Source organism: Terrapene carolina, unplaced genomic scaffold, assembly GCF_002925995.2.
Source record: "Terrapene carolina triunguis isolate 2854851 unplaced genomic scaffold, T_m_triunguis-2.0 Scaffold38, whole genome shotgun sequence".
Classification (NCBI taxonomy): domain Eukaryota; kingdom Metazoa; phylum Chordata; order Testudines; family Emydidae; genus Terrapene; species Terrapene triunguis.
In genome coordinates, this window is record NW_020664389.1 from 1,188,153 (window position 1) to 1,209,648 (window position 21,496).

At 39.1% G+C, this 21,496-nt stretch overlaps 1 protein-coding gene across 1 annotated transcript in view; it reads right to left on the bottom strand.

Moving 5' to 3' along the window:
• Nucleotides 1-21,496, bottom strand: part of NCAM2 (neural cell adhesion molecule 2) — a 242,275-nt gene that overhangs the window by 9,033 nt on the left and 211,746 nt on the right. The window contains exons 16-17 of the mRNA XM_024212344.1: nucleotides 4,053-4,257; nucleotides 308-427 (exon numbers count right to left, since the gene is read on the bottom strand). Coding sequence (XP_024068112.1) covers nucleotides 308-427; nucleotides 4,053-4,257 — 325 coding nt within the window. The remainder of the gene's footprint in view (nucleotides 1-307; nucleotides 428-4,052; nucleotides 4,258-21,496) is intronic.

Genomic DNA, 21,496 nt, shown 5'->3' on the forward strand with positions numbered 1-21,496 from the left:
AAAGAAAGGCAGGGGTCTGAAATTACCACTGCCACCTCCCATCTCACAGCAGCAGGGAAGGGCTGGACAACGCACAACTTATGTTGTGCTGTGAGTTAGGCAAGTGAGTGGTAAAGGGATGGAGATGCTCACTCCTTCCTGAAACGGTCGCTGCTAAAACAAAATACACTGATAAACAGAGCGTACCAACATATCCCACAATGCTATCCGTGCTTCTTTTTTTTCTTGCACATAGCTGAAAGTCTATTCATTCTAATCAGGCAGTGCATAGTTAGTGAAAAGCTGTTAGAAATACCAGGCTACATACTCAGGTTCTGTGAGTGGTGTTGTTTCATTTGGCTCATTTACTGGACTCCCGTCTTCATGATTGGTAATTCTTTCATCCTCTGTTCTCATTTCCACTATTGGCTCTTTTGATCCATCTTTCCTAAAAAAATATTAAAAGAGTCTTAACCTCCATCATTATGGTATCAGAATGCATTACACTTTATTAATTACCATGATCCCTCCTTTCAAAAAGTCACTGAAGAAAAAGCAAAACCAATTAGCAATGATTAACACTGGAACACATTCAACAGTTTTGCTCCTGATTTCTTACAACCTTCAAAGCATTCAGTCGCTGCAGCTGCTTATCTGGCCTAAAAGCACGTATGCGTACCATAAAATCTCAAAAGAGCATTTGTTTATGAGTACATAATAAATGGACAGCTTCTCGCTGGCAAAAAACCTTTACTGACCTCAGCAGAAGCAATAAGTAAAACATAGGGCTTGATTGTTATTTGCACTATGGCCCCTTTACAACACTCTGGCAGGGTACTGAGCCTTAAAGTGGGTATAAATATAAAGCTATGGGCATTTTATGGCTTCTCTCTACTGCTGTAGCAATGTAAAGAAGGCTTAGTGCAAAATGAAAATCTGGCCCTTACTCATCAGACCTGAATAGCTCCCACCAAACATTTAAATCAATTTGAAATATATCTATCTATCTATCTTACACTTCCCTTGTTTATGAACAGATGAAGACTCCCCACCCTTAAACTACTGATTCCCTCCCTCCCCCCATAAAATCAGACAATGAATTCTAAGCAATTTGTGAGCAGGGGTGGTTGCTCGCTATGCACTCTAACAGTGTCCAACACAATGTGGCCCAAATCTGGGCCAGAGCATTGAATCGCTACAGCAATACAGAAAATAATGCTAATTAGTAACTAATAAAATTTTCTATGTTAGAAGCGCAAATCATTGTGTACCCAAAAATGTTGTGATCTTCCAATACTGAAAGAACAAACATCCCTTTCCTCTCCTTGAGATCACATCCTGAATCAGGTTCCTAGGAACTGTAATCATTTGAATGCAGAAAACCCAGGACAACTGACATATAAGTGGGGAATCCCTCATCTTTAGCAATCTGATTTCTAGACCTGTTGCAGTCCAGAAATCAGCCTGGTTGCTAGCTCCCTGAGCTTAGCCTGGGTCCCATGACAAGGGATATGTCTTAGCTTACCTCATATCTTATATTTCTATATTGTTGCCAAAAAATGTAATATAATTCTTACACAGAGACTTTACATATGCTCTTATCTATCTATCTGCAATACGGATAGAGAGCTCTAACTAACACTTAGTGACTAGATAGTCTCAGAAAGAGTCCTTCTTTCCTATCAGCTATGCAGACTGCTAGAGAGACAGGAAATCGGAGTGTAGAAAAAGTGTAGACCATATTGACCAGCTAGGGATCTCTGTGTTACAATAATACTCAACAGCCCTTTGCATTCTGTAAAAATGATGCTTAACCAGTGTTCATATACTTGTGAAAATGACATTCAATTTGCAATGCATTTAAATTAGTCAAACGTTTATTTTTTAAGGTATCAACTGGAAGTGATCAATTTAGGATACATTTGAGTGCTAATTAGGAGCTATCTAACTGCCAACCTTTTCATATAGGCACACGTTAGAATGAGGCCTACTTCAAGTACATGCAACAATTATGGATCATAATGAGATGGATGAAGGGTCTTATAATTTCTACTGATTTTATCCTATATATTTAGAATCTTATTCCCAATGAAAAAAATTATATATCCAAATCCTAGAAAATATGATTTTATTAGAAAGCAGAATGCATGTAGAATGTTCTCTTCATTTATAAAGAAATAATGTATATACACTATGCAGAAAAAAATACAGGTTGCAGGAAACACCTTACTTTAGTTCTATCTTAGTTGCCTAGTAAATTCTGCATGGGCTATATTTCTACAATCAATACATATGGAACATAGTTCTTGGCAATACATTTCTCAGAAATCAAACATAATTAAAAAAAAAATACCTGCCCCACTGAAAAATATGCAAAGATCCAATGTCTTATTTTAAGATGCCTAGTTGATGTGAAATAAAAGAAAATTGAGACTGCTCAAGATTGTCTGGAAATTTTAGATTGTCCTGCATTACACTATATATGATGTGTTGAAACATGCTGAAATAAGGATGTAGACTGGGGATCATAAGACAACAAGACAAGATTTGCATCTCACAAGACCATCCCAAGAGAAAAAGAAATGTAAATAAATAAGACATCACGCCTACCAGAAAAGTGTCTTGAAGAAATCCTAGCAGAAATCTCTTTTATATGGGCTTACTGGTCAGCTTTGTATTTTCTGGAAGCTGCATATTGTTGGTAAATCAGATATTGACTGATCAAAATGAATCTGGATTTGCTACTTAGATATAAAATGCTTATCCGTGACATCTGAATCTTCAGCACATTAAGGTCCTGATTCAGTAAATTACCTAAGCACATACTTTAATCCATCCCCATTTAGCCAAGTACTTATCCCCAAGCCTAAGAGCTTTGCAGAATAGGGATGAATTGCTAAATCAGAGCTCTGTTCTGTCTTTAGATGTTCTATCTATTGAATCTGAAGATTTGGTGTTATTCATAGAAAAAGCGGTGCTATTACTGTCTCTTATTGTAAGCCACATAAAGATAGTATACTTGTAGAATTTGTTACATGTCTACTCAATTATGCTAGGTGGACATAGGTGAGAAGGAATGTTTTCAGATCTAAAATTCAAGGGAGGAAAACATTTCAAAAATGGGAGGAAGGCAAGTTATGGGTATTATCTCCTTCAAATGCTTTGGAAACTGTAAAAATTGGGAACACAAAGTAACCTTGACTTATATGACCAGGACATACATGGATGACTTCCATAACTCTCATGGATCTCTCACCATTTAAGGACATTTCCTTCCACATAAATGAACTGTTCCTTCATATACCTCCAATTAATATGGCTTTTTTCCCCGCCGGCATGCGTTTTTTTCTTAGTCACTTATTTTATTTTTAGCAAGTATTTGCTGTAGCCATTACAGTAAAATCCCACTTTGTATTAATGTATAGTTCCACCATGTCCTTCTTATAACATCTAACCTTTTCTCCTTTCTATTTTTTTTAAATGCCCACAAAAGGCATAATGTGAAACGTCAGTGGTAGCAGCTGTTCAGCTTGTCTAGAATTAGTTCTACTTGTTAAGATAGAATGTTGCTTCATATACTTCACAACAAGCCAGTGTGCCCTTGTCTCTTTTCCTGGGGCTAGTCATTGGTACCAATATCGGAGGATGTACAGGAGTCAGAATTTTGGCATCACAGGTCACTGCATTAGGAGCTCCAGGATGAGCAGAGTGTGTGTGGAGACACAATAGCTCTATCATCTGTTCCCATGTGTTCCTGTGCATATTACTCACTCAGGAACACTGTCCTTCTTATGGCAGAATAGTTTAAATAGCCAAAACAGGGACTCTTAAAATCCTTTAAAAAAAGCAACATTTGCCATCAGTTACCATACATCTGATATACCACCGTTGTTGCCTTACAGTGCAAACATCAGGATAACATCAAGATTCATTGATTGTCCCATGTAGTAGAAATAACTTGTGAAGTATGATTTTTGTCATATCACAAACTTAACACCAAGGTAATATACACGTGTTGGACAGACAAAATTTTTGTTTTAAGCATTTTCCCAAGATATATTATTGATACTCACAGGTATGCAGCTTTTCCTTCTTCTAGTTCTTTACTTTTTCCACTGGAGCCACTCTTTTTCCCACAAATTCTCCTAGTAATGCACATTAGCAATCCACATTGCCGTACGAAGAAGCAGCTGACGTCAGTCACAACAAGGATTAACAATAGGGCTGCTACTCCTAGGCCAATGACTGCACCGAGCCCAAGGCCATTAAAAAGGGTATCTTAAAAACAAAGAAAAGATTAGATTTTGTAAATATAGTTTCTATCGGAAAATAACATTTTTTTCCCAACAATTTAAGGAAGTCTTGGACTAAAAAGAAAAAGGAAACCCCGGTCTCACTAAGGAACCAATTTTAAATCAATGCAACTAATCAGGTACCTAAAATTAAGTATGCACATAAGTTGCTGTAGGAGCATGATCCTAAATATATAATTGCTTTAGCTTATAATGTTTTCCTGCGAACCAAATTCTACACATGTGTAACTCCCCTTGATTTAAAGGGGAGTTGCTTATGTGCAAATGAAAGTAGAGATTAGAAATTTAGAGGATTAAAAAGTTTAGCCCCAAAATATAGATGATTTTGAGATTACGTTCAGGTGTTTGAGAACATGCTTAGCTGAAAAATAAAGAAGCTTTTTAGAACATGTGTTATCTAACTGATAGTTCATTATATCGTATCATTCCACAACACCAAGGAATCACAATGTTAACACGGAAACACATTTTAAACATTATAAAAACTCAATCTTTAAACTGAACATTTAATAAAACACACACATTGCAAAAGTTACTTAAATAGGATTATTTTACATTGAGAAGGAGGCTTTAAAACCTGTATTTTGCCCTTAAAAATCCAGGTTTGAATTAAAATGGAAAGAAATGTGTTAAAAGAAGTAAACATGGGCCCTAATCCTGCAAACACTTACACACATGAGTAGTCTAAGAGAAGTCAATAGGACTACTCCTATGAGGAAAAGTGTGTATGGTCTTAAATACTTGCAGGATCAGGGCTTTGTCTTGTTCTCACCTGCACCTTAAAAAAACACTTTTAAAAAAATAATTGTGAAAAAAGTATTTTGCAGTCGATCTGAATGCCTATATTCTAGAGTCCGAGGCAAAGCTAATTTCTGGATGTACACATCTCTGGAGAATGGCTTTTTAATGGAAATGCAGGATAAATTTAATTTTATACTAAAACCTACCAGGTGGTGGTGGTGTGTGTGGGGTGGGGGGGGCGGGGGGCAGGTTTAGGAAGCTCATAATGAAAGTTTTATCTGTGTACAGAAGAAGTATCCCTCCGTCATGCAGAAGAGGAATTGTGTCTGACCCCTGAGGTTGGAAAGCACCTCTACAAGAGCTCACGGCATGAGGGCTAAGGGATATAGATCAAAAAATGGGTAGTGGTATTCTAGCCAGTGACAAAATCCATACATAAATTGACTATTGCTATGCTTCTCATGATAGAATCCATGAGTAAATTACACAAGGGAGTACTAAATAGCACACAACAGTGTGTTGTTGCTTGCTATCTTGCCTAGCGATGATGTTCCAGATATCCAGTCAGCAAAGTACTGGTACCCTCCCAGCTGCTAGACTAAGGGCAGGATTTTGTTCGACAGTAGTATAAACAAGCGCTGCAATGACAGAGAGCAAAATGTATAATCACAAACTGGCAAAGATTTTGACAGTGCTTTTATCTTTCTCTCTCCACTCCGCTACCCCCACCAGCACTGCCAATATACTTTGGACCAATTTTAGTTAAAGCACATAATTTTTAGATGGATTTCTATTTTTTGCTTAATTAAATTCCTTAACTAAAATACAATGTATCTGGACTTTATAATAAGTTGATGTTGCTTGTATATACTAAATCAATGCATAATTTTAACAGGAATATATGCTTCATTAATGTATGATATGGAGCTCTAAAAAGGAAAAGTGGAAACTCCTGTTTTGAAGGGAGCTGGGTTTTTCTTATTTTGTTGCAATCAATGTCATGCCATTTTGCATGGGTTATTTTATTATAACACCATTATTTAGAAGTTTATCATGTAATAAAACAGAATTCAGCATTTTTCCCTTTGAAGTCTTTTCCCAAAAAGCTTAACGTATAAAGGAAAACACTAGATAACAGCTACACTGCATAGCCCCATTGAAAATAATGCATCATTTATGCAATGTCCCTGCCAGCAGTCTTGGAATCCTGACATTTGAGATGAATTAGTTTATTTATTTTTGATGTAAAATTTCCAAGTTAAATGTTGCCAAGTGTGACTTCTGATACCTGAACATATTAGATAAAGACTGACATGCCCTGACTTACAGTACCCCTGTAACTCTGAAATGCCTATACAGCCAATGGGTAACTTATATACAAATATATTTTGAATTAATAATTTAATCAAGATTGTCAAAAAGACTGAAATGTACACTTACTTTATGGAAAAATATAGATGTTAATAGTAATGAAACCAGAAAAGTCCTATAAAATGTAATGAGGTTCTAGACAAATGCCTCTAAATACCTACATAATTTAATATTAAAAGAGATACAGTTTTGAACCATCCTATAGAATTTTGTGGAGCAGAAATTGTGCCCTATAAAAAAAAAGAAAACATCCACCCATCTCTGGAAAGAGTCTCATTTTATAAGTCTTTTTCATAAGGAGCTAAAACTCCCACACAACTTTATTTTTAAATCTCAACCAAGTATCATTATTATGTCAACAGAGGATAATGTGTGTCAAACTTTCAGCCAGCAAGAAAAGGAGGAGGCTGCATAATTAATTCTTCCTGATCACAAAAACCCAGCCACCTGAGGGAAATGCCTATTATAGCAGCATTGGTGTCTTGCACAACGAGATTCTGGCAATTGTTTATGATTCAGGATTGGCTGAGACATCTTCTGAGTCATTAATATTTGATTGATGTATATTTGTCTGCCTCTTTGTGTTAGAGAAGTTTCCCTTTCATTTTCAGCTGCCTCTCCCTTCCCTCCATTTGAATGTTTGTAAGTAAATTATGCAGATGCAAAGGATCTGAATAGGTATGTATGCAAGGGAATGAAAGATACTGTATATTAATCAATGTATCACTGCAGTCTCATCTGATATCAACAGTTTTCAGAAAAAGATGCATGCTGAAATCAAGGTCTTTTTTTTTTATGACTATGTCCTGAATCTCCTGGGAGGAGCTTCTTCCTTCCCATGTACCTACAGAACAGCACAGCAGAATCAATAACTAATGTAGTTGACCGTTGGCAGGGATGGGGAATATGTTACATGCCCGACTGCAGTACATGGTTCCAAGAGCAGTGTTTTGGTGTGAGGTGTTGGTTGGAAGATATGGCCAAGATCCAATCTTCTACATGTATGCTTGTTAGGACGAGGCACACATTGCTTAGTTTTGGAGGGACAGTAAGATGTACCCACAACATGGCACCTACTGGAGCCATCATATGGTCCATTAGCAAGATGGCTCAGGGACAAACCACATGGCCAGTAGCAGTCTGCTTCCCCACTGCTTTACTCTTACTGTGAGCTCGTACAGCACCCTGCACAATGGGGCTCAGACCTCAGCTGGGGCCCACAGGTGCTACCACAGTATTACTGCTACTACTAACAAGAACATTTTTATCGCACTATTTCCTATTTCAGAACTGAAATGATTCATCCACATAACAGATTATAGGCGCATTAGCACAAGAGACTGAAGGGAACTTTCCAGACATGGATCTCCCTCAACCCATGCAAACACAGGCTGAACTTCACTGCCCCAACCAATTCTGGAACCCAAGAAGGCTCTGGGGACTGCTCAGGGCGGGCAGGTGCTGAAAGACCTGTTCAGTTGAAGGAGAAGTGACAGGCCAAAGCTGGGAGAAGGGATTCACATTCATTGTCCCCCTGCAGCTCATGAAACTTAGAGATAATACACTCTGTGGCTGCATTATCTTTCTGTTTAACCCCTATGGCCCCAGAGCAGCCACAGCCAAAGAGAGTCTAGTAGTGATGCTACAATGGGAACCAAGAGCGAGGGGTGCTGCGACTCCATCTGTGATGGTTTCTGGATTCCAGCAGGATCCCCCAAGCTTAGGAGGCAGGCCTTGTAGTCTGCTCTACGGGAACCAGGCAAGCCCACTCTCTTCCCCTCAATGGAACAATGAGGGGGAATCTGCATAAAATAATCCTCAAAGTAAGTTCATCCTCTCAAGTCTCTGCCAAATGATTTACTGCAGAAGACGATGATGTGGCCCATAAAATGTGGCATACTGGTTCAGACCTAACTTCCATCTAGCCAAGTATCCTGACTCTGACAGTTGTCAGCACCAGATGCCTCAGAGAAAGGAAAATGAAACTCTGTAGGGAATAATTATATTGTAACCTGTCTGCAGAATTTTCCTCTTCTGACCCATCTGTTAGTGTTCGGCTGATATCTTTAGGTATAAGGTTTGTTTTTTTATAATCTAAAGTGCCTGTGGAGGTTAGCTTTCCACATATAAATCTCTAATATTTTTGTGAATCCATTAAGATCTTGGGCCCAGTGTTTCAACCTTAGCTGCTAGCTGCTCAATATATAAGAACCTAACTTTAGTTTGAAAATTTTGGATTCAGCATCATCATGTAGCAATGAGTTCCATGGGTTAATTATGAATTGTATATGCAGTATTTCCATTCATTAGTTCAAAATTTGCTCCATACAGTAAATCTTTCTTGTTTTGTTTCCTTCTGGCCATTCCTTAGTTTCTCTTTGTTTTGAGCCTTTCCTTTCCTTCCCTCACTTCTGACCCCTGCTTTTCTGACTGCCTCCCCCTTTCTCTTCCATTCATTCTATCTGATCTTTTCTTCCTCTTACTACAGCAACTATGTGATCCCTCTTCTGTCCTTGGTTTTCCTGATACTGTGTCTTTTCTGCCCCTTTTATTCCTTCATGCAGACTTACTTTTATACTTGCATGTGAGGGTCTAATCCTTGCCCCAGTTGACAATTTTCCTCATTTTGCTTCTCCACACCTGTCTCCCTGGCTTACCCTGAGGATAGTGGCACCAACTCCACCAAAGTCTGAGGCTGGACTTGATCGTTGTGATGCCATAGGTTTGCCATCATTGGTTTTCTAATACTGATGGATCCATTATCCTATCCTGCCATTCCTTACTATGGACATTTGCAATAATGTAATGCTTATTCCTAAAAGTGCATCTGTTTTTGCTGCTTATTTTTCTTTCTGTTTCTGAAATATAGTTTAAGGATTTGATTTTTCAAAAGTGACCAGCACTAGTTTAACTCTGCTCCCATTGAAGTCAGTGGGACTCAGCGTTAGCCTAACTCAGCTTCCATTGAAATCAACGGGACACTTTTCAAAATGTTCCATAATGTATCACATGGACTTAAAGTGCTAGCTGCCTTCTTTGACGAGCTACAATAGTAATATATTTTTACATTCATTATGTGCATGGCTTCCCTAGTATATTGCACACTTAATACACATCCTATTAATTCTATGTTAATTTGAGTGAATTGAGTCTGAACATATTCCTTGAAAGGTTTATTATATACCCATCTTTAGTAATCGAACCATAACCATACCTTTTAAAACACTGATCTGAAAAAAAAATCTATATTTGCCATGCGTTTTGATTGTCATTTGTCAAACCAATGCTGCTTTTAGTATAATATGCTTTTAATTGCACAGAATGTGGCATAAAGAATATGATATACATTAACATCATGATAATGAAAGGAACTGCCTACTTCAAAAAAGCACCACGTGCATCCACTTCTTCAAATAAGTACTTATCAGAGGACAATAATTCATGAAACTTTCAGGATTTTAATAATAAAAGTGGTGCAAGTTCTTAAAATAAACGGTGGAAAGTTTTGGCAATCTCTAAACTCTTCACTACCGAACCGTATTTTCAATGTCTAGTAATACTTTAGTTTAGCATCAGAGTAAAGAGTTTTAAATAAAGTAGGTGGGAGGGAAACAGAGGAATTTGGCAATTAATTCAGAACCTCCTCTTAAGTGGGGATAAATGAGTGGAAATATTTAATTTTGTAGACTCCAACTGAGTATTTATTGATTCCAAAACTTGTGCTTTATCCACCCCTGTAAGTAGTTACTACAGGTATTCTGAAGGTTGTTTTCACTTGCATATGCACACACAGCTGTACAAGCACAATTCATATACTGTCCTCTACATCCAGAACATAGAATCTATTGTCTGTCCACAAGGGGGATAGCATTCTTACATGCAAAACTTGTGTATTCAAATAGCTTTTGTGTGTGTAAATTCTATTGCTTGCATGTCCATGTATCACCCATGTATCATGCCTTCTGTGATAGAGCACAAAAAGTACACATGCAGGTATTTACACCTCTACCCCGATATAACACGAATTCGGATATAACGCGGTAAAGCATCACTCGGGGGGTGGGGTTCGCACTCCGACAAATCAAAGCAAGTTCGATATAACCCGGTTTCATCTATAACACGGTAAGATTTTTTGGCTCCCGAGGACAGCGTTATATCGGGGTAGAGGTGTATGTGCAAAAATTATACATACACAAGTGATACTTGAGACCTCTCCCCCCCCATAGGAAAAGCCACCTTTGCACTTACATGTGTTTTTATTATTTTTTCCTCAATTGCAGATTAAAAAATATTGCAGCTGATTCTCCATTGCCCTGAACCTTGCAGTTATTTATACCAATGCAAAGTGAGTGCAATGGTGTAAAAGCCTATTATTCTGCTGTAGCATTTTACACCCATTTTGAACTGTGTAAATGACTGCACAAGATGTAGGGCAGTGGAGAGTAAGGACCATTGGGTTATGCCTAGAATCCACGAATTCCTTCAAAATACACCTCCCCCCTAAAAAAAAATAATAATTGAAGAGTCAGGAAGCTAAAGGAACTGATAACTATGTGGAGATATATTCTGAAAATACTACCAAAGAAGGTGGCAGGTGGAAGGAATTACCTTGTTTGTCCTCTCTTTCACACTGCCCTCTTGTACTCATTGCAATAGAGCAGGGGTAGGCAACCTATGGCACAGGCAGGGCCGGCTCTAACTTTTTTGCCGCCCTGGGCAAAAAAAAAGAGCGCCGCCCCGCCGTAATACCCACGCCCCAAGCGCCGCGCCCACGAACCCCCCCCCCAAGCGCCACGCCGCCCAACCGCCCCCCGAGCGCTGCGCCGCCCAAACCCCGATGCTGGGCTGCGCTGGGCCACCCAAACTCCGACGCTGGGCTGCGCCGGGCCGCCCAAACCCCGACGCTGGGCTGCGCCGGGCCGCCCAAACCCCGACGCTGGGCTGCGCCGGGCCGCCCAAACCCTGAGCGCCGCGCCAACCCCCGGCCCCTCCAGCTCCGCGCCACTGAAGCCCCCGCCCCTCCCCGTGCCGCGCTGCTGAAACAAAAACAAACAAACAAAAAACCTCGAGCACTGCCCCACCAAACCAAAAAAAACCAAAAAATCCCGAGCGCCCCCGCAACCCCAAGATTGGCCGCCCCTTCCAAGGTGCCACCCCAAGCAAGTGCTTGGTTGGCTGGTGCCTGGAGCCGGCCCTGGGCACACGTGCCAAAGGCAGCACGCAAGCTGATTTTCAGTGGCACTCACACTGCCCGAGTCCTGGCCACCGGTCCGGGGGGCTTTGCATTTTAATTTAATTTTAAATGAAGTTTCTTAAACATTTTAAAAACCTTATTTACTTTACGTACAACAATAGTTTAGTTATATATTATAGACTTATAGAAAGAGACCTTTTAAAAACATTAAAATGTATTACTGGCACACAAAATCTTAAATTAAAGTGAAAGGTTGCCGACCCCTGCAATAGAGGTTGTCCATGATGCCAAATGGCTGGCATCCCTACATCAAATATCCTTAAAAACAGTATCTAAAGTCACACTAGATATTGTTATTGCAACTATAAAAGCTCTGGGACTTTGCTTTGATTTAATAGCTTCCAAGTCTTATTTAGTTCATTAAAAACTCTTGCTTTTGATTAAAAAATAGTACCTTTTGACAGGCATTCAAATAGCTAGAATGTAGTATTGCATTATTTCAAACACACAAGGATAATGCTGAATATAATCCTTTTCTAGACTGTAAAACTGGAAAATAGTATCAGACCTTATAAGATTCATGTGTTAGGATTTAGCAGTTTAGGGCTAAGCAGTGCAACTCTTACTCACATTGGTGAGTAATTACTGAGTAGTACAATGGAATTCAGTTGGTATTAGCTGTGTGATAAAGTGTTCAGCAGAGTGAGGAAGCCTTATAGAACTTAATCTTTTACATTAGATTATTATAAATTATTACCTTTTTTTAGAATTGATTACATATTCCATTTATTCCTCCTCGCTAGGGGCCTGCTCCTGCCCTCATTGCAGTCAATAACAAAACTTCAGTTACGTAGGATTGGGGACTAGATTCTTAAATACGGTACCTTATATTTCCATTAAAGAATAAAGCAACTACTGTCTAGCTATCTAGTCTCTGAGCCGCTACACTTCATTATCATTCCTTACCAACGTAAGTTGGATTTTCCTGTGTCTCCTATGTCCAATACTGATAGAGACAGAAGTATACAGTGTGTACAGAAGTGCAAAAGTATTCTAATGATGGGCCAAGAAGGAAATAACATTTGTCCAGGTCCAGTCTGTCAAATAAGAAAATGGTTTTGAATCTTCAGTTTCTTCTATTGGGCATTAAAGCATCAATACTTATTTTTTCTGGTCAAATTCTATGTTATTGTTGATGGAAACGTATATATGAGTTTGCCAATGCTGTGACATTTTGACATGCAAATCAAAAGAAAATAATGATGTGGCTAGGTTTAATTTGAATGGCTCAGATAGTGAGATTATTTCTTACTCAATACTTCATGAATATGAATATTTTGGAATCTGAAAGGCCAGTAATTGGACATTTATCACAATTTACTCTTTCCTTTCACAGTCATACAGTTTTGTTATGTATAACTTTCATGAGCAAATCTAGAGAGACAAGGTGGGTGAGGTAATATCTTTCATTGGATCAACTTCTGTTGGTGGGAGGCTTACCCAGACATTTTCTTCAGCTTACCCAGATTTTTCTTCAGGTTTGGGACACATGCTCAGTGGCACAGCTAAATATAAGGTGGAGCAGATTGTTTAGGGTAAGTAGTCAACACATATTCTATGGGCTCATTCAATGTGCAGTGGCCCATTAACACCACTGTAGTCATAGGACAAAGAAGGGGGTTAGTGGGTTACAGATTGTTTTAATAAGCCATATAACCAGTGTCTTTATTAAGACCATGATTTTTAATGTCAAGCAAATTTATGAATTTAAGCTCCCAGGCTCATCTTTTGAAAGTGTTGTGCAGGTTTCCTTTGAGGATGAGGACTGATAGGTCAGATATGGAGTGATCGCTTTGTGAAAAGTGTTCATCCACAGGTGATATGGTATTTTTTTTCTTTTATCATTTTCCTGTGTGAGTTCATGCAAATCTATCATTTTACTACAGCATATCTCTTATTTACTAGTGATCCATTATAGGCTAGCACAAGAGGCATTCCTGTCCTAGCTGTCTTTTTTGGGGCAGTTGTCACCTAAGATGTTGATGATGACTTCAGCATGACAAACTTATATTGTGCATTTTTATCATAGTTCTTCTTTGCTATATGTTTCTATTTTGTAAAATTTATCAATAATTAATTATTGCTGCATTATTTTTGGATATACACATAAAAAGTAAACTATAACATTTAATATTTGAGCATAGTGCTGAGAATCAAGACCATCTGAGGACTTGCACAGTTGTAATTGTTTTGTAAAATAGAACTAGGGAGAGAAAATAAAAAAAAATAGTTACATGGACACCTTATAATGAAAGAGAAAAGCAGAAAATGCCAGAGCTGTTTGTAATGGACATAACTTTGATGAATATGATACAATTCAAATTCAAAAACAAATTGAAGGGCCTGTCCTTCATTTTAAGCAAAGTAATTAGTCACTGGTTCAAATATTAAAAAGACTCATCTTTGAAATTTAAGTACTTTCACATTTGTACATAATAAAATATTTCTCAATTGATAAGCAGCTAAAAGGCATATTTATGGTTTTACAAAATAGTTTCATATCTGTTATCAGTGTATCCATAGTCTTTGTAAGCACTTCTTTCTTGACACATTTTTGGATTGGTAAATATTTTCCTACATTGAAAAGGTAAGATCTCTGATAACGAGAAGAGTTCCTTTGGCCCATACTTAGATTTGATAAGGGGAAAGCTGATGGCTAAACTGATCATGGTAAGAGTTTAAGTGAATGTGTGTTTATGGGCAGGAACCTAAGTTCTCAGTAGTAGTATGAGAACTCTTCTTTAGGACCAATCACTTCTTTCACTGAGAAAAGACGATGGAAGAATTTCAATGAGGCTATACTGTCTGCCATTAGTTTGCCTGGCATGGGTGTGTTGCATAGGCACAGGGGTCTGTATTTAGCAATGTAACCACAGGGCCGGGTAAGTGTCCAACAGTTCATAGGTATACCCTGAGATTTAATGAAAATTGCATTAAAAGTTGTAGCCACTAGTCTTTAAGTCATAGCAAGCATTTTTTTATGAGCATGTGTCAGGGTGAAGGGGAAAGTTAGTGACAATCCACAATGTTCTTCTCAATTTGTTTCCTTACAGAAACAGATTGGGATTCTAACAAAGACATATTGAATGTTAGTGGAGTCTGTTTGATTTTCTTTTTTTGAAATCACCTATAACTGTCTCCTAGAACACATAGGTGAAAGGCAGCACAGTAGAGTGTGACTGTGATGGGGTCCATGTCTCTCATGAGTGCCCGCTGTCCGGTATTTGCGTGCCTCCTCTTTTTTCAGCTTTGCGCTGCTGGCCGTGCCTCCTACTGGCTATCGCCCTCGTCAGGTGGATCTTTGCTAACAGTCTGTATGTGAACAAAACAAACCCCTTCCAGGGTAGAAGTCCAACGGGGCCTATCCCAGTCCCTCAGTTGGTCTCTTCCTGCATCCCTACCTAGGCTTATTCCTCAGCCCCTTCTGGGCTAGCACTCAAATGGTTTCTGCTCTGGAATGGAGCAGTGTCCCCAGCCTTCCTCCGTAGAGATTCTTTGCCTCCTGGCAAGCCTCAACTGACCCCCACTCTCCAGCTGAAGTTCATTACTTGAAGTTCAGTTCTCTCCCCTTCCAGGAAATATCAAAGTCCCACAAAAGCTGACCCACTGCCAGGTCATCCATGGACTATTCCCTTGATCAGGGCTTAAGCCACTTCCCTAGTGGCTGGTGGGAAGAACCTGGACCAGCCCACAACTCCAGGTCCCAGCCAAGGGACCCTACAAATAGCAGCCACATGCTGCATCCCTTTTTACTCTGTTACTGCTTTTGCTGTTCCCTGGGCCACTTCCCTGCAGCCCCAGAACCTTCACTCTCACCCTTACACCAGGGGTGAAGTCCTGCTTACTCCTTCAGCCAGCCAGGAGCACCTTCCTTACTCCCCTAGTCCTTGCCAGCAAATGAATCTACTCTGTCCAGCAGCTCCTTTCATGTGAGCCTACTGGACTCTGATTGGCCGCTCCCTGCTGCCTCCTCTCCAATTGGCTGCTTTCTCACAGCCTCTCTAGGCAGCCTAGAGGGCCCACCTCTACTGCTCTTTCCTGGGGCAGGATGTGTTAGGACCGTGAGCCCTCCAGCAGAGGGCCTCTGCGCCTAGTACACCCTGTCATAATGACCAATTATGCCCTGTGTTGCTTGATATGTTCATGAACACTCTGATTCTGACGGTTTTTGTGAAATAAGAGGACCATATAACTCCTCCTGCTGTAGATATATTGTGAATGTTAACCCACAGAAAGTCAAATGCCTACCATCTTAGATAAACCCAGTAATATATTAGCTCATTGCTAGTTATGGACATAAGCCAGCAAAAAATGAAGTCAGTGGCATAACTCCTATTGACTTCAATGACAACAGGATCAGATATGGAAGTATGTGTTGTAAATGACAGACAATGTGGGTGAAAGAGGGGTTGATATTTTCAGTTTCATACTTGAGAGTGTCAGTTTTAGAGCTGATACAGTTTCGGAGCTGTGAGCATCAGAAATTATGCTTATCAAGAATGTTATGCTTTTCTTGTAAATCCAAGAGAGGCCTTCCTTTGAATTATATATACCGTAATTAGCTCTTGTAGAAAAGCAGTCTTTCCAGATGCATTTTTCCTCTATTTTTTAGGCAAGTGTTGTCCTTAATGACCCTTTTAGCCAAATGAGTTATTAGGGCTTAATTCTCCTTTACACTAACGTCCATTTACACCATTCTGGCAATGTAAAAGGATCTAAAAGTGGATGTAAATGAAATAGCCAGAATGGTGTACAGGGAATTCAGAGTCCAGTTCAGGGGTGTCCAACTGATAGCTTTTGAGGATGATTGTGCTAACAAGAAAATATATATTTTATTGTTAATTGAAATGCATTCCTGGGGCCATGGCTTTTGATATTTAAAAAGAAGGCTTTGAATTATCCCTGCACCTCAAATGCCTCCCCTGCAGTTCAAGGAGCACTTCTGCTCTGACCTGGGGGTACTTCATGCAAGTCTGGGTCCTTCCTTTCTGCAGCTGCTCAGCAGCTCCCCCAGTGGATACCTGCTGTCTCATAGGGGAGGAAGAAGTAAGGGTATATCTAAACCACAACGTAAGTCCAGGGGTCAAACATAGGCCTGGTCCACACTAACCCCCCACTTCGGACTAAGGTACGCAAATTCAGCTACGTTAATAACGTAGCTGAATTCGAAGTACCTTAGTCCGAACTTACCGTGGGTCCAGACGCGGCAGGCAGGCTCCCCCGTCGATGCCGCATACTCTTCTCGCCGAGCTGGAGTACCGGCGTCGATGGCGAGCACTTCCGGGATCGATCCCAGAAGATCGATTGCCTGCCGCCGAACCAGGAAGTAAATGTAGACGTACCCTCATGAGGTACATGGACAGTCAATGTTTCCCATACTGCACCACAAACAAAGGGCTACAGTGGCCACATATTGGAAGAGCACTAGGCAGTCTGGGCTATGGGTGGTTAAATTTTGGCCTGCATAATACAGTGTAGATGCCCTTTGTTTGTAGTGCAGTGTGGGAAAACTTGACTGTCCACCAAACTTGACTTTCCAGAGGATATAGAAATTTGGCCAGTGCAATTGTGGGATACTTTTGACAGATTTCCAGAGCACAAGTCCAATAGAACTGGGGTTACAAGTGAGTGTAGACACTCAAGCTTCAGGTTAACAAACCCAGGATATGCTAACTTGTGTTCTTCTAACCCTGGGCTTTTGTTGTACTGTACACTTACTCTTGATTGCTCAGCTACCTGCTTCCCTGCTAGATTGTGAGTGCAACAGAAAGAGCCAGATAGACAATTGACTAGTTCTGCCTGGGCCTAGTGCCTAGCAAAGACTGGCTCTCCTTTTGCACCCAGCTATCTGGGGCAGCTCAGGAGAGGTGGAAAGGAGAAGAAACTAAAAACCTAACAACCAACTCACTTATTATCTGCCCCAGAGCAGGTTGCTTCTAAGTTATGCCAGCTGACTATATAATAGCAGGAAAAGCCTGATCACCGCATCCTTCAGAGTGCTGATTGTGGCTCCTTGGCCTTCCTGAAATAATAATTTGGCTGAATATAATATGGCTGAAAAGGTTGATACCACTGGTCTAGTTGGATATTCAACTCTGTATCTCCACTGCCATTACAGAACTTGAAAGACTTATTAGGGCTAGTGAGACAGACATGTATGGATAACATTAATTATGTATAAGGTAATGCTGCATATCTCTCCTTAATAAATAAATAATAAATAAATAAACACACACACACACACAGAGGAGGAATTCATCATTTACATTCTTTCTCAGAACATCCCCTGTCTTGGGGGGGAAAAAGCCGGATTAAAAAAACAACAACTGTATATTGGGTAAAATTCACACCATCTATCCTGGGAAAACAACATTTTTTGACAAGTGCATCTATATGAGTGCACAAGCATTTACTGAGGAGAGAGGAGATAATCTGATGGGCAATATCATGCCATCAATCTTTAAACAAGCCTCCCCATTGACTTCAATCATACATTTACTCAAGTAGCAATGACACAATACTGCCCCATCTTAGGTTAGCTTAGCTGTAGCTTAGCTGAGGTATTAACAAGTTTCTTCACAGTTTTTACTCTCTTTACCATTAGGAAGTGACACCCATAACCTAGACAGTTTTTGAAATACAAAGTGGAATTGAAATTGGTCATTAAACATACTTCCAAATTTTTTATCTTTGCGGTTTTCATTTCAGGTGTTAATTTACAAATGGACATGGTACCATAGCAACATTTATTAAGAGTAAAGATTTCTGGCTTGTCCCAATTGATTTCATAACCTGAAAAAGCAGGAAAAAAGACTGGATGGCAGAAAATCACATTAAAGAAGGGTACTAGGGTCTTAAAGAAATAGGGACAGATCATCAGTGTTAAATGCTAACACAGAAACAGCATCTTCAAGCCCTGTATGTGATCATGTCCCCTTCACTTCAATGGGAGTTAAAGTTATGCAGGGCTTGCAGGATCTGGCATTTAATATTGATGTCTCTTCAATGCAAATCCTTACACCAGCTCATGCTGGATGAGGATTAACATGAATTCAATCACTAACACAAAGACTTGAGTTTTAGGCCTGGATTCTCAGCTGCACCAGAACTGCACTCAGCACACGAAGGGGCAAAGATGGCTCTAAGCCACCTACATGATCTCATGATCACTGGAGGCTGCCCTGACTTACACCCAGCTGCAACAAGGGCCATTCTTCAGCTGGGGATCTTTAGAACACACCCAGCTCTCAGAATGCCGCCTTCTCCTTCCTACATGCTTCCTCCATGGGGAAGCTAAGAGGAGACAGCCTAGAACCAGCCCAGAATTCCTCCATACTGTGTCCAACTAGGGTAGTTTTTGTGTCATGAGCTCTCCCACTGACTCATTATATAGCCTTGGGTAAGTGACTTAACTTCTGTGCTTGGCTTCCTAATTTTAAATCGGGAACAATACCATTTACCTACCTATCTCATGGAAGTGTTGTAAGTATCAGTCAATGGTTGTGGAGGGCTTAGAAAAGGTATGGTTTTATGTAAGTGTTGCATTACTATTAAGTGAAGAAAAAGGAAAATGCCTTTGTCTTGCCAACTGTTGAACTCAAAATCACGGTGTGTGCACTCCACACAGTTTTGATTAGCAATATTGTACCAGCCGACAGCATTATTCAGAGAGAACACAGTCAGAAGGCCTGAAAGGTGAAGATGCCCTATGTGAATTAGTCACTATATTTGGACTGAAAATGTATTTATGGGTTCAGTGGGATTTTCTGCCTGTTCACTAAAGTTGGGGCAAACACAAATACAGTAGTTGTGAGCTCATCAGCACAATTTAAATTCTAAATACTATTGCATAATTACTGTAAAACTAATCTATCCAGTTTTTGTACTGTATAACTATTTTGGCTACAGAGTGTGATTTTCTTTTTACACAAATAACTACATGGGTAGAACTCTTAATGTGAATGCAGTTATACCAGTATAAAGGTGACTTCTACATATTTAGCTTGTTCCCCTTATGGCAATAAGCTATACTGTATAAAGCACTTTTATACTGTATAGTTAAAGTGGTACAACTTGCGTGAGTGTGTGGACAAGCCCTAAGAGGAGATACAATTATTTCTGTTTCCAGGGCCACTAAAACCATCTCAAGGAAGAGACCAGTAGTAGCTACATAATTGCTTTTCTAGTATAATATAGCAGCCACCTAACATAAGCCAAAATAAGAATGGGGGAAATGGTATATATGCACTTTAGTGATAAAATATCATTGTTAACTGTTGAAACAAAAATGTTGTCCATGAAGTTCAGAATTATAGTCAGCCAAATATGATATAACGGAAATACAGGAAAAGGACAAGAGGTTTCACTAGTAATAAAGAAAATACAGATAAAGATGTTTTCATTCAATTTTCTTTATTACAAAAATGGAGATAGAAAGAGGTTACAGAAAATTAAATGGACATTGAACAACAAATGGAAGACATGCATAAGGTTACATATATATCTGAACATTATGTTTGTAATGATGCTGAGGGACATTACATGTACACTATGCACACATTCTTCAGGGAAAAAGCTGAGGTGGCAGGAAAAGCCAATGGAACAGAATGTCAGTGAAACAAGGAAGGAACGAGAAAAAAAAATTAAAAGTTAATGTTTCACAAATTAATTATTAAAAACCCATAAACTGTTTGTATTTAGAGTGTTTTTTAGAAAATAGAAATTCACAGAGATTGTAGCACTTAAAGTATTTTTCATAGTAGCAGAGTGAACACATAGTGTGTAACATTTTCAATGAAATAGTACTGAAAATACACAACTGATCTGGTTTGCTTAGCTTGTGTTACAATTCAGTTGATGTGTATCCTGATAAAAATGCCAAACTTAATAAAAATAACTATTTTCCCATTTTACTGCACATTGGATTTGTAAAATAAATATTCTATACCAATCACTGTAATAGCATAAAATACAGTGTGTCCACAATGCCACATAATGATGCCAATTGTAGTTTTGCTCAGGATAATGTACTATATGTACTGTATAAAATAAAGGTGTATGAAAATGGGTGTAACTAAGAACAATTTTCAAACCCACTACCTGAAAAACTGTTAATTATCTGTAGGTAAGTCGCTAAGGCCCTATTCCTGCAAACATTTACATATGTGCTGAATTTAAACATATGAGTAGTCCCATTGACTTGAATGAGACAACTCAGATGCTTAAAGTTAAGAACATGCATAAGTGTTTGCTGGATTTGGGCCTGATACAACACTTTTATTTAATTGTATAAACTGTTTTTAGAAATATAGTATATGATAGATACTAGTTTATAATCTGCTGATGTTTACCAAGTAGAGTTCTAAAATAATCGTGCTATTCATGTGTTAATTTCTCAAACCTTAAAATGCCTGAACTTTCAGCTATTACATATAGCATATGAATAGTAAACTGGTACCCATCAAAAGAAGACTCATTCATTTGCTAATATATATCAAATGCTCAGGTTGAAATCAGAGGTATATATACTATTGTCTGCTAAACTCGTATCCTCTCAATTCAGATTCTGTCAGGATAATAATGCCATGCTCATCTCCTACAGATTAACATAATTACACTTAATTTAATAAAGTAATTTTACTCTTTATTTTATGGAAAGAAAACTCCCTCCCCCCATAGAAATCTATGGAGACACATCTACACTACTGGACAGTCTCATATATGGTATTAGATTTTCTACTAGTTTTCTCTGGAGTGATATGATTGGAAGTCAAAAATAGTTGGACTATTCCTTAAAAACAAAAACACACTATTTGGAAAATACAGTGGTTAAATGGAT